We start from the raw sequence: 12363 nt of genomic DNA on the forward strand, positions 1-12363 counted from the left end.
ATGCTACGGGTGTGCCGATGGGTGATTTCGACGGAGTGGAAGCGAAGGCAGCCGCAGCCGAAGATGTGTATGTTGTTTCACTGCCCTTCATGCCTGCAGGTGCCATTGGGTTGGGTACGTTCTGTGCCGTGGTATCACCATTGAACGCAGTGCTAGAAATAGTCGAGACGCCTGATTCAGATCCAAACGGGGAAGAATCTGGTGCGGACTGGGAGGTGTTTGACATGGAGGCCGAGTCAAGGGTGGAGTCAGGGTTGCTCGGCGCGGTGGTGCCGGTGCCCTTGTTTGAGGCAGTGTTGGGGCGGGAACCGGAGGGAGAGCCGGATGCAGGGCCTGAGTCGAAAGCAGGGGCAATCATAGAGTCGGTCGCGGAGCGATGGCTGGAACCTGTGCTAGCGGCACTGTCGAAGGCAGCCTTGGACGAATAATCGACAACGGGACTAGAAGATTGGCTGGACGAGGAGCTGGAAGACAGACCAAGTGAAGAGCCGGGGACAGAGTCCGAGGAGTGTGAAGGGGAGCCGGAAAAGGTTCCAGCGGAGAATTCTGCAGAGAGGCCTGCAGAGTAACTTGCAGAGGAAAATGTAGAAGAGTCTGCGGAGGAGTCTGCGGAGGAGTCTGCAGATGAACCTGAGGTGGAGCCTAGGATAGAGCCTGAGACAAAACCAGCCCCAGCGGAAGACTCAGAGCTAGAGCTCGACGCGGACGGTAGATAATCTGCTACAGAACCAGAACCAGAGCTAGATCCAACACCTGAGCCGACATTCAAGCCTGAAGTCGAACTGTCACTCGAACTAGAGATCAATTCTGGGATAACTGCTCCAGTTCCAGTAGAGACAGATACAGGCTTGGAGCTAGAAGCAACGTCATCCACGGAGGACGTGGCAGCTGCCTCGTAGTGGCTGATTGTGCTGGCCAGGCCATCACCTCCTCGACTTCCCGCGACACTGTCTTCACCAGCTGCAGGTGCCGAATTGTGGGTATAGCGCAATGCGGAATTAGGTGCGCTTGCAGGGCTTGAATCCGTTGCTGCGACAGCCACGGTTGCCTTGGCTGGAATGACCGTGGTCCCAGCCACCAATGTCTGAGTACTTAGGAATGTGGTCTGGGCGCGAGCAGGGCAGTTGGTGACGCTAGCAGCGCACGAGGTAATCGTCATCGTTCGGGTCGTCAAGATCGTGGAGGTATAGGAGCCATCATCGACGACGGTTGCAGTGGCTGCAACGGGACAGATTGTGGTTGAGACGAGAACAGTTTCCGTAGTGAGGAATGTGGTCTTTTTGGAGGCAGGACAGTTAGGGATGGTGGAAAGACATGCAGTGATCGTAGCAGTGCTAGTGGTGAAGACTGTGGATGTAGTCAGGGCAGGCCCAGCAGAAATTGATGTCGTCGCATCCGTGCTCGGCGCTGTCCTAGTAACAGCGAAGCTAGCAGGGAGACCAGTAGGTGGCAGATTCGAGGAACCTGGAGTCACCACTGGAGCCGCGGTAGGTTTGCCTTCGGTCAGAGTAAGAGACAATGCAGATGAAGAAATGAGTGGAGGCGCTGATGAAGCCACCACCGACGAGGGCCCGGGAAGTGAAACTGGGACAACCACCGGTGTCGTGACAGGAGTGAAAGCAGTGTGACTTTCTGAGGTGGAAGAAACGGCAATGCGACTGCGGCTTACTACAGCAGATGACAACCGGATAGGCGTGGAGGAAGGTATAGCAACCGAGGACGCTGAAGAAACGGATATTCCACTGGGACTGGCAATTGGTGACGAAGAACTCGCTGCTGACAACACTGCCAGACCAGGTGAAACGGGCCCAGAAGAAGCAGCAAGAGTACGGCTGGGGCTAACAATTGCCGACGACGAGATCACTGCTGAGGGGCCCGCTGCTGAGGGAATCGCCGCTGAGGAAACCGTCACAACGGATGAGGCGGGCGAAGACGCCGCAACAGCACGGCTAGGGCTAACAATTGCCGACGAGGATATCGCCGCGGAGGAAGAGATGGCAGACAATGAACGCACCGGAGTCGAGCTCGCCACCACTGCTGATGAAGTGGTAGGTACTGGGCAACTCACGGTTTGAATATTCAAGTGGACATTGGCAATTTCCATGTCAGGTAGATAGGTATAATCGTCGGTAGTGCATTGGATGCTGACAAGGATCTGAAGGTCTGAAACCGTGGCATCCCAGCTTCCATTCACCGTCATCCAACCACTATCAGTGGATGAAAGCGTGACTTCGTCATGAATGATATCCAACAGGAGTCCCGAGGCATCATCAGACAACCGGTAGTCGATACTGCAAGAGACGGCTACATCGGAGTCAAAGTCATCTGCCTTAAGCCTCCAAGAAGCCGATGCCACGTACGTTTGCCCAACTTGTGCATCGGCAATCGTCTGGTTGAGTTGGTAGAAGTTATAGTTCGAGCCTGACACAAACCTAATACGACAGAATTAGAGGAATCATTCTCAATCAAAGGCTGCGTTTTTCACTTACACGCATTGACCACCTCCTGGAGCATCATCGTCCACCAAGTCGAGATTGGTACTCCGTGACATGTCTCGCCATACGGTACTCTCGTCGTCGGAGAAATCGCCGTCTTGGACCAATTCCCCGGTCAAGGTGGTCGTGGCAGCTGCACACTGGGAGGTACAAACCACTTCCGGTCCCAAGAACGAGACGCTGGAGATCTGAAGTGTGCTCGTCGAAGCCTGCGAGCAGGTAATGCTCAACCGGAGAGTCGCCTCGGTAGTCGTCGACTGCCATTGTCCCATGATCAAATCCCAACCGGTGGCACTTCCATCCGAAGACCAAACGTAGCCATAGGTCACAAACCGGGAGGACTCTTCAGTGACGGCGTAGACATCCATCTCGCAATAGGGATAGTCCCCGTTCGAGTCTGGCTCTCCGAATAGGTTGGCGTACATGTTGAATTGGTAATACGGACCCTCTCGCAGCGAGATGGGTTGCTCCAGCACGAATCCATTTTGCGCGGTGCTATAGGGTATCTCACTAGGCATTGCACATTAAGACATGTGGACATGCCAGAAGACGATACTACAGTAACTTACAGATATCCTCCATTGTGAACACCTCCACTGGTCACGATCGAGTATTCGTCCGAGATGGAGGTCGAGGTCCAGGCCGACTCGTCCGTGAAATCGCCGTTGGCCACTGCATTGCGGGTGACTTGGGTACAGACGTCGATGTCGGTGGCATAGACAGCATCAATGCCGTAGCTTACGAGCCAGGCTAGTGGCCACAGAGAATGAGTGAGTTGCATGTTCGATATACAAATGATTGTGGGTGAATGAGAGAATGACACTGGCGACCAGGTTAAAGGAGGGGACTGGCCACAAGGGCCGAAGTGGACTTTGGAAAGGACTGAGACGAAGTCTGCTCAGAACCGTGCAATCAATCAGGAACTATTTACCATTTATAACATTCTCTCGGCTGCAGTGGGCCTCAGGTGGGTGGAATTCCTCGGAGGTCGGCGTCTCCGTCTCGGGAAGAATTGCCCTCGACTCTACGTCAACACGAACTACGCCCCACTTTCATCGCTAGTTTTGTCCCTCTATTGATCTATCGATCACCCCGGGGGAATGGGTTAATCAAGCCGATGCTTTCCCCTGGAAAGTTTCCATTTTCACTTCTGTTGACTCGGTAGACATGATAAGCAGCTTAAATGCCCACCAGCCCTGATTCTGGGGTTGGAGTCATGCACAAGTTCCCATCGCCTCAAGATCACCACATAGTGAAGCATCGAGTTGCTACCTCCGAAGTGACTCTAGAGCAGAAATCTAAACCCTCGAGTCACCGCCTGACCAGGCAGCCCATGTTCTTCATTATCGTGTCGCTGGCTATTCGAGGCCCCCATACTGGTACCCTCTTCTCGGTCCAGCCGCTTGTTCAGTCGTCCAAGGTAAAGACGCAGGATTGTGGCAAAGATGATGGTCATGGAAGACATTGCGATGTTCACGCTGAATGCCGTGATATATCTTGGTGATGCCGAGTCTGTCATTAGAACAATCAGTCAACCATTTCACTAAACTTGACTCATCATGTTAAAAGGACAACTTACTCGGGTATAGATACGGGGTATAGATCTGGCAAACATTACTCAGACAATTGATCAAGGCAAGAGCCGCCGCTCGCTTTGTTGCGGGACGGGGGAGGACTGTATCTTGTCAATCAAGGTGCTCTTGTACGCGTGACATGGGATGCGCCATACTGTTGGAGATGTAGCCCAGGGCTACCACATAGCTGGAATAGATTCCAGGAAGCATGATACACATCGCCCTAATTCAAGTCAGCCTCACTGATTAACAGTCCCAGAGAAAGAAGGAACATACACATATCGTGCGGCGAAAGAACTCCCCGCCATGGCGAGGATGAACGACACAATTGCGAGAATTGGAGGCAGGACGATGTGCAGATAGCGCTCCCCTGTCAAATCGGCGTGCCAGGCATTGATCAGGACGAAAATTGTTCCGATCAGATACGGCGGCGTCGTGAGCAGCAAAGTATCGATATTATTCTTTCCAAGACCAGCCATTACACTAAACCTCATCAGCGCTCTATTTCGCCAGAAGTTTGATGCAGAGACATACCTGGGGAAGAAGGTAGTTACAGCTCCTGAAGCTGTGCAGCCGTAGATGGTCCCCAGTAGGAGCCAGGCTTTGATATCGCTGGACTAAGCGTTAGCTGCAACCATTTCCTTGAGCTCCAAAGCTCAATATCTTTGAGGCTCTCACAGGAATGCCAACTTGGCGCCATGCAACATAGATTGGTGTTGCTGGTCTACCCAATCATCCTCACCAATGTCGGCCTCCAACCGCCACGCAGCCAGGGCTTTCTCTTCCTCCGACAACCATCGCGTGGTTCGTGGTAGATCGGGAATGATGAAGAACGAGATGAACGCGACAAATACCTGGTCCTATTTTTTAGTCCCTCTGTTTCAACCCCCGGTGTGTCGTACACTTACGGTAAGCGATCCTTCGATAATGAATAACCATCTCCAAGCGCCCAGGCCTCGTGCGCCATTCAGTCCACTGGTGATTCCCGCCGAGATGAGACCGGAGAAGGCACCGGATAGCAAGGAACCGGAATATAACAGTGCAGTTCGTTTCCCGAGTTCTTTACGAGTGTACCAGGCGGAAAGCAGATACAGGCAGCCGGGCTAGAGAGTCATCAGCATGGCGTCAATCATGTCATTTCGGTTATGTTGGCCCACATACAAAATAGGCGGCCTCGACGAATCCCAGAAAGAAACGGCAGAGTAGTAGACCGGTGAAATTGTGCGTGGCAGCAGTGGCGCAGGATATCACACCCCACACCAGCATACACCCGGGGAGGTAGAGCGATGGCTTTCCCAGCTTGTTTAAGATCATGTTGGATGGTACTATGCACGGCTCCATCAGTCCGAAAACGCTGATATTGAACATCAAGCAACTAGACTTACCCTGCATAAGCAAGTATCCGATGAACAGAATGCTGACCGAAATCTGGCAACGGGTCAATTATGCACTGAAGGATGTTTCTCCGGACGTGTATCTACCTGATACTGGTCACCCTTCAGATTCAAGTCTGTCTCCAGCCCGGCCAGCTTGGCGGCAGCAATGTTGTTGCGGTCCAGGTAATTCAGAATGTACATGACCACGATCATGATGAGCAGCCGAATGTCTACTTTGCGCACCAATTTCTTCTCCAGCTGCTGTCGTTCATGGTCGGGGAGGTTGCGAATGTTGCGTACCAGGTCGCTGTCCTGGCCCTTGGTGGTATTCCCATCGTCGCTGTATTCGAGATGGTCTGAAGTGACATCTTTCCTGATTTCGGCCATGGCTGCTGGTAGGGTATCGAAGGTCTTTTCGCGTAATAGAATTTGAATGGAAGTGGAGGATCAGAACCAGCAGACCTGTCCACAGCACGGCCAAGAAGACAGAGACCGACCAGGATTTTGCCAAGCTTAAATGGGGAAGAATCTGGGGTAATTCCTGCTGGTAACTTGGTTAATTGCGGGGTAAGACTGGTAAGACTGGCCTGAAGCACGGGCTGTGAACCCTTGTTTCCTATAATTCGGAAAAGAGCCAGGGCTGTCGGAAACGACGAGATCTCGTTTGCCTGTTCTTTTCCGAGGAGGACGTCAACCACTCGACCCACGCAAGGGAGGATCCCCAGGTTAATCATTTCACACCACTGACCTTATGACTTTATCTCGCAAGTGACGCCAGTCCGGTGCGTTGTGCCATATAATTTACACTGTGGCTCAGCCTCTACACTTTCCGTGTTCTGCCTGTAGACTCTAGGGGTGGATGGTTACTACACCAGAGGCCATTGAGATGAACTCGGATATCCATCACATTCATCTATGTACTGTCTACTGTATCCTACTGCATGCTGCATCAAGCCTGAGCGTTCAATCGTTTCTGCTCTTCCGCCCAAGCCAATGCGCTTTTCCGAGCACTCTCTTCGCCCACCTCGCCAAAGATGTCTACCCCCAAGCGGGCCGGGAAATTCATGCGTTGGTGCTTTTCCAGGGATTGAATCGCGTTGAATGCCTCTTCGGGCAGCACAAAATCTAGATCGGCAAATGTATGGTCAGATCTACATCCGTGGTATCCGATAGAAGTTGAGATGGCGCATACCTTCGAAGTTGCTCTGGATTCTCTCGGGGGTGACCGACTTGGGCAGCACCACGGTGCCGCGCTGAACCGCCCAGCTGATCAGCACCTGCGCTGGGGTCTTACCCAGCTTCTTGGCCGTTTCGATGACGAGAGCATCGTCGACCGCGCTAAATCAACCTTAGTTACTGTACCTGACGTCGGAATATGCTTAGCGCCACCTACCGCGGAATGTTATAAATGTTGTTTCCGAGGGGAGAGTATCCCTCCACAACAATGCCCTAGACACAGCACCCGTCAATCCACCCGTCCACACACAGTCGCCAGCAAACTCACTTGTTGTTTAGACCACTCCAGAAGGTTCCGCTGCTGAAGATAGGGGTGCGCCTCGATCTGGTTCACGGCAGGGGGGATTTTGGCTCTGGCAATACGTTAGTCAACTCATCGTCTCCCAGAAACGAGCCCACGAACGTCTTGAGCAGTTCCTCGATCTTCTCGCGGGTGAAGTTGCTCACTCCAATGGAGCGAATCTTCCCCTTGGCCACCAGCTCCTCCATTGCCGCCCAGGTATCCTTGATCGGCACATCAATCACATCAATCAAGCCCGTCTCCTCAACGATCGGCTGGTTGGTTGTCGAAGAGTACCGGAACGAGACCGGCCAGTGGATCTAGACCATTGATCAGTCACCATCCGGCATCCTTGAACGCCGCTGTTTCCTCCTACCAGATAAAGGTCCAAATAATCGGTCTGAAGGTCGCTTAGGGTCTTGTCCACGGCGGCTTCGACATGTTCAGGCTGGTGGTGGGTATTCCACAATTTGCTGGTAAGCTAGGTCCCCGTCGCGGTCAGTCCAGGACTCAAAGGCAATTCAGATCAAGCGGATGAAGGGTACACGCACGAAGATCTCCTCTCGCGGAACTCCCGAGGCTTTGATACCATCTCCAACCTCTTGTTCGTTGCCGTAGATGGCAGCAGCGTCGATGTGACGATAGCCTCCTTTCAGGGCAGCGACGACAGCCTCGCGCACCTCGTTCGGCTTCGATTGCTGGAATAGCCGTACTATCAGTATCCATCTTTCCGGTCGCGTCGTTGGTGAAGAAACATACCCAAGTTCCCAGCCCGACGGCCGGGATCTCATAGCCAGAGTTCAACTTGAAAGTGCGTCCGGAAGCCATATCGCGAGTGATGGATGGATGGATGGTGTGTTGTGTTGGTGAGAAGAGGGGGAACGTTTCGTATGAGACAGATGCCACGCACCTAGCAAAATCAACAGAGCCTTGGTCACCTGGAATCAATCTAGCCCATTTTTGTTAGCCCCGCGGTTTATCAATATCGAGCTCGAGTGACGCCATCTGCGCCTACCTCGGAAAAGAAGCGGGGTGGTGGCTTTTTCGATAGGGTCGGCTGGTGAATATCCGAGCACTCGGCTACCTTTTCCACTTTTTCCGAGCGATCGCACCTTTTCCGCAGCACCTTTTCCGGAATGCTTCCAGTTCCAACGTGGACCGTGACAACCATCTTGTTGATGCTACTGCTGCTGCTGCTGCTGCTGCTGCTGCTGCTCCTACTACTCCTACTGCTCCTACATTTCAACATGGCTTGCGCATCCTCTCCTCAACTACCATCTCCATCATCACTTCTCAATCATGGCGCCTATCACACAAATCGAGTATTTTCGGGTCCCCCCGCGGTGGTTGTTTGTCAAGATCACCGATGCCGATGGCAACACTGGCTGGGGCGAAGCCTCCCTCGAAGGTCACACGGAAGCAGTTGAAGGCTGTTTGGACGCCTTTGCGACTCGCTTTCACGGCCTGGATGCCAAGTGAGCTAACGAAACATACATTCTACATTCGCTCTGCTGACTCTATTCCTCTCTCGGTACAGTGCAATCGAGCATATCTGGCAGAATGGCTATCGCATGGGATTCTATCGCGGAGGACCGGTCCTGATGAGTGCCTTGGCGGGAATCGATATTGCCCTTTGGGATCTCAAAGGTGAGGGCTCTTGAACCCTTGTGTTGCTGAAACTCGAGCCTAACCGTCTCGTTCTCTCCTAGCGCGCCGACTGGGTTTGCCCATCTACGAACTCCTGGGCGGCAAAGTTCGAGACCAATTGCGAGTATATGCGTGGATTGGAGGTGACCGACCGGGGGATGTTGAGGTGCAAGCGTAAGAGCCACATTCTCGGTGCCTCGGGGGTCATTCTAACCTGAATTCACTGCTCTCTAGACGCGCCCGAATTACGCAAGGGTTCAAGGCTATCAAAATGAACGCTACCGAAGACCTGGGGTGGTTAGACTCTCCCCACGCACTGGATGCATCGGTGGAGCGTCTCAAAGCTGTCAAGGCACTTGGTCTGGACGCGGGCGTAGACTTCCACGGGCGCGTCCACAAGGCGATGGCGATCCAGTTGGCCCACAAGCTTGCCCCGCATGAGCCACTGTTCATCGAGGAGCCGCTCCTGTCCGAGCACCCAGAGTCGATTGCCGCCCTCTCCAAGCTGGTTCCCATCCCCATTGCGCTGGGAGAACGGCTGCACAGTCGGTGGGACATCAAGCCATTCCTGGAACCTGCATCCGTCAGCATCCTCCAGCCGGATATCTGCCATGTGGGTGGCATTTCGGAGCTGCGTCGGATGGCGACCATGGCAGAGGCCTACGATGTAGCCCTGGCTCCTCACTGTCCGCTGGGTCCGATTGCCCTCGCGGCCAATCTGCAGGTAGACGCCGTCTCGGCTAACTTCGCGATCCAGGAGATGAGTGTGGGCATCCACTACAACCATGGCTCGGCCGATATTGGGACGTATGTCAAGAATCCCGAGGTCTGGACGGTGCGAGACGGTCTGATCCGGTTGATGGACGGTCCCGGACTGGGAATCGAACTGGATGAAGAGAAGATCCGGGCGGCAGCGGTGGATGCAGCTGCCTGGCGTAGTCCGAGCTTTCAGGGTCCAGGGGGAGAATGGCGAGAGTGGTAACTCATTCATGTAGGAGGGGATATATATGTACATAAAATTAGAGCCCTTCCCATCTGAGGCATCCTTCCTTGTATTTATGAATTCGACAGTGAAAGCGAATTCAAGCACTACATCGAAGAGGAAGTACCCTATCCTAGCTATACTAGATACAGACTTATATTACCTAGTAGGGGCCAATGCCTACTTCTTTCCCTCGTATACAGACTTGGCGGTGGTGGTCTGTGCTGGCGTACCCCGTGGGGTTTGGGGGTTAGTAAGTGACTAATCCACTATCTAACTATCGCTCTCCCGGGCTGTTCTTTCTCCCCCCGACCTGCGTTATTCACATCTTCTCCCCTGCATCCCATCCACTATTATTCTACATTCTTCTTCTATTGCAGCCTCTGTGTCATCTTCAACACACCCCTCCCGCATCATTTGCGCACGCCGCTCATGGACACTCAGGCTGAACCCCCTCGAAAAAGACGATGTGGCAAGGAGCGAGTGCGCGTGACCCGCGCCTGCGACGCCTGCAAACGGTAGGCCGGCCTCCATCCACCCTCTCTCTGTATGAGCACTATCCTGAGTCGGTATGATAGAAAGAAACTACGCTGCTCAGGAACGCTTCCCTGTTCCCTCTGTCAGCGCACTAGCAAACCATGCGACTACACGGCCGAGTACAACCGGGGGAAACTCCCTCCCATTCCCCCTCGGGAACAGCCCAATACTCCTCCCAGGACGGAGACTACCACGGACTTCCCCCTCGAATCATCAGCCTCGCCAGTCAGAGAGAACGGCTTTGCGAACGAGGCTCCCTCCCGCAGCTCTCCTGAGGCACATCAGACCGATATGGAAGGTCACTATGTAGGGCCGTCGTCGGGGGTTTCCTTTCTGATTCGAGCCCAGAAGAGACTGCAAGAGCAGATCTCCCTCCCGATCAATGCCCCTATCTTCAGCTTTGGTGACGCCCCGTTGTCGAAGCTGGACCCGGCTTTTCTCCTGCTGCCGCCTCGATTTGAAGCCGATATCCTCATTGCTCGATACTTTGATTTCGCCTTCCCGACCCACCGCTTTCTCCATCAGGCCCAGGTGGAGGGATGGGTCTCCGAGTTCTATGGTCCCCTCCAGGACTCGGCGGTGGCGGGGCCTGGCAAGCGCGCCATTCGGGCCTTGGTTTTGATGGTCCTGGCTCACGCGAAGCAATGTTTACCAGAGTCAGATCAAGGGATCGGGGCGTCGGTCAACGGCACCCTCTACCTGGCGGCAGCGGAGCATCATCTGGCTGCCGAGACCGGCCCGGTGCGCTTGACGAGTGTGCAGGCCCGCTTGGCCCAGTGCTTCTACCTCCTGTCGCAATCTCGCATCAATCATTGTTGGAGTCTGTTCGGGACGACCGCCCGCCTGGCCATCGCCATTGGCCTTCATCGGGCTCGCAGGAGAGACCGGGGGTCTGGCTTCGATTACGTGGACGGGGAGTGCCGAAAACGCGTCTTCTGGTGTGCGTATAGTCTCGACAACTATCTCAGTGCCGCCCTGGGCCGTCCGCGCATCTTTCATGACGACGATATTGACCAGGAGCTCCCCTCGGTCGCAAATGACAGCCACATTCTAGCCAACCAGATCCTCCCGGCGACGACATCAGCCCAGAGCATTATGCTGGCCCCCGTCTATCATGCCAAGCTGTCTGTCATTATTGGGGGGATCTTACATGATGTCTACGGGCCCCGGCGGGCCAGTGGGCAGGTGGAAGCGGCAGCGGCCGCCAAATACGGGGCCAGTCTGTCTCGCTGGCGTCAGGAGCTATCGGGATTCCTCGATGTGGCAAACGTTGATCTGCTCATGCTGACCTACCAACGACAGTATACCGTTCTCAATCTCGCTTTTTACCATGCGCAGGTCCTCCTATACCGACCCTTCATTCTGAAAGACTTTGGTCACTCCACCGTCACCCGTCCTCAGAATGACAAATCATTGGAATCGGTCCGAAAGTACACTGGACTGTGCCTGGAGGCTGCCATGAAGATCGCGGCAATCGTCCGTGAGTTATGCGACCGGGGCAGAATGTATTCTACCTTCTGGGTGAGAGGCCCCAGCTTTCAGGAGTCCAAACAAGCCCACTAATAAGCCCGTGCCTAGTTTACCCATTACTACACATTTTCCGCGATTGTGGTTCTCTACGTCCATGTGGTCCAGGGCTCTACACAGGTGCACCGACCGGACCGACTGGACTGGTATCTTCGGATTGCTGAGCAAGCCCAGCGGGATCTCGCCTTCTGCGGCTCGCGCTCTTCGTTTGCACAGCGCTACGTGCTAGTGCTCGAGGAACTTCGGCAAGAAGCTCGAACAGCGATCAACCATACTCGGTCGGGAGTTTTAGGAAGCCAGACGGTCTTCTCATCTGCCCTGGGCCCACCTCCATCACAGCACGGACATGGCAGCTCCGCACCCCATGGAGCTGCAAAAGCCAATGTGGGCGAAGCCTTGTTCGGCCTCCAACCTCTGCAGACCGGAGCAAGACCTGCGGACAATCAGTGGATGGACCTGACCTCCGTGCACCTCCACCCGCAGCCCTCTCACGCAAACCCTGTGAACGATGGAATTGGCGGGACAGGGATCATGAATGTTTCTGACTGGGAAGCCTTGGACTCGCTAGCCGTTGCTGGACTAGGGGAGCTGGACTATCTCTTTCCTCTGGATGGCTTCCAAGATGTCTAGCTTCTAACCAAGCAGACTACGAACCCTCAATCAATCTTAGGCTTCCGACGACTGATTTCGAAGTACAGGTTTTAAAAAG

At 54.2% G+C, this 12363-nt stretch overlaps 4 protein-coding genes across 4 annotated transcripts; 1 reads left to right on the top strand and 3 right to left on the bottom strand.

Moving 5' to 3' along the window:
• Positions 1–2321: 2321 nt before the first annotated feature.
• Positions 2322–2996, bottom strand: BO72DRAFT_41589 (uncharacterized protein). The gene has a single exon (XM_040942583.1). The coding sequence runs from the start codon at positions 2918–2920 to the stop codon at positions 2486–2488; it is 435 nt and encodes a 144-aa protein (XP_040803358.1). The 5' UTR covers positions 2921–2996; the 3' UTR covers positions 2322–2485.
• A 784-nt stretch (positions 2997–3780) lies between these two features.
• Positions 3781–5927, bottom strand: BO72DRAFT_505469 (MFS general substrate transporter; the record flags this gene model as incomplete). The annotated part of the gene is made up of 10 exons (XM_040949192.1): positions 5551–5927; positions 5455–5497; positions 5231–5394; positions 4978–5172; positions 4748–4923; positions 4604–4681; positions 4346–4552; positions 4225–4292; positions 4075–4170; positions 3781–4007 (listed from the first exon to the last, which is right to left on the bottom strand). The coding sequence occupies exons 1-10, from the start codon at positions 5830–5832 to the stop codon at positions 3781–3783; spliced, it is 1536 nt and encodes a 511-aa protein (XP_040803359.1). The 5' UTR covers positions 5833–5927.
• A 467-nt stretch (positions 5928–6394) lies between these two features.
• On the bottom strand, positions 6395–7885 carry BO72DRAFT_424895 (aldo/keto reductase; the record flags this gene model as incomplete). Its single annotated transcript, XM_040942894.1, has 8 exons — positions 7721–7885; positions 7513–7659; positions 7338–7442; positions 7085–7281; positions 6950–7034; positions 6839–6894; positions 6638–6783; positions 6395–6570 (listed from the first exon to the last, which is right to left on the bottom strand). Exons 1-8 carry the CDS (start codon positions 7787–7789, stop codon positions 6395–6397), a joined length of 981 nt encoding a protein of 326 aa, XP_040803360.1. The 5' UTR covers positions 7790–7885.
• A 375-nt stretch (positions 7886–8260) lies between these two features.
• Positions 8261–12284, top strand: BO72DRAFT_373363 (uncharacterized protein; the record flags this gene model as incomplete). Its single annotated transcript, XM_040941083.1, has 8 exons — positions 8261–8436; positions 8499–8608; positions 8671–8782; positions 8843–9561; positions 9794–9804; positions 10035–10108; positions 10169–11648; positions 11706–12284. The coding sequence occupies 8 exons, from the start codon at positions 8261–8263 to the stop codon at positions 12282–12284; spliced, it is 3261 nt and encodes a 1086-aa protein (XP_040803361.1).
• Positions 12285–12363: the final 79 nt, after the last annotated feature.

The sequence above is a fragment of the Aspergillus fijiensis genome (assembly GCF_003184825.1).
Source record: "Aspergillus fijiensis CBS 313.89 unplaced genomic scaffold BO72scaffold_13, whole genome shotgun sequence".
Lineage (NCBI taxonomy): Eukaryota > Fungi > Ascomycota > Eurotiomycetes > Eurotiales > Aspergillaceae > Aspergillus > Aspergillus fijiensis.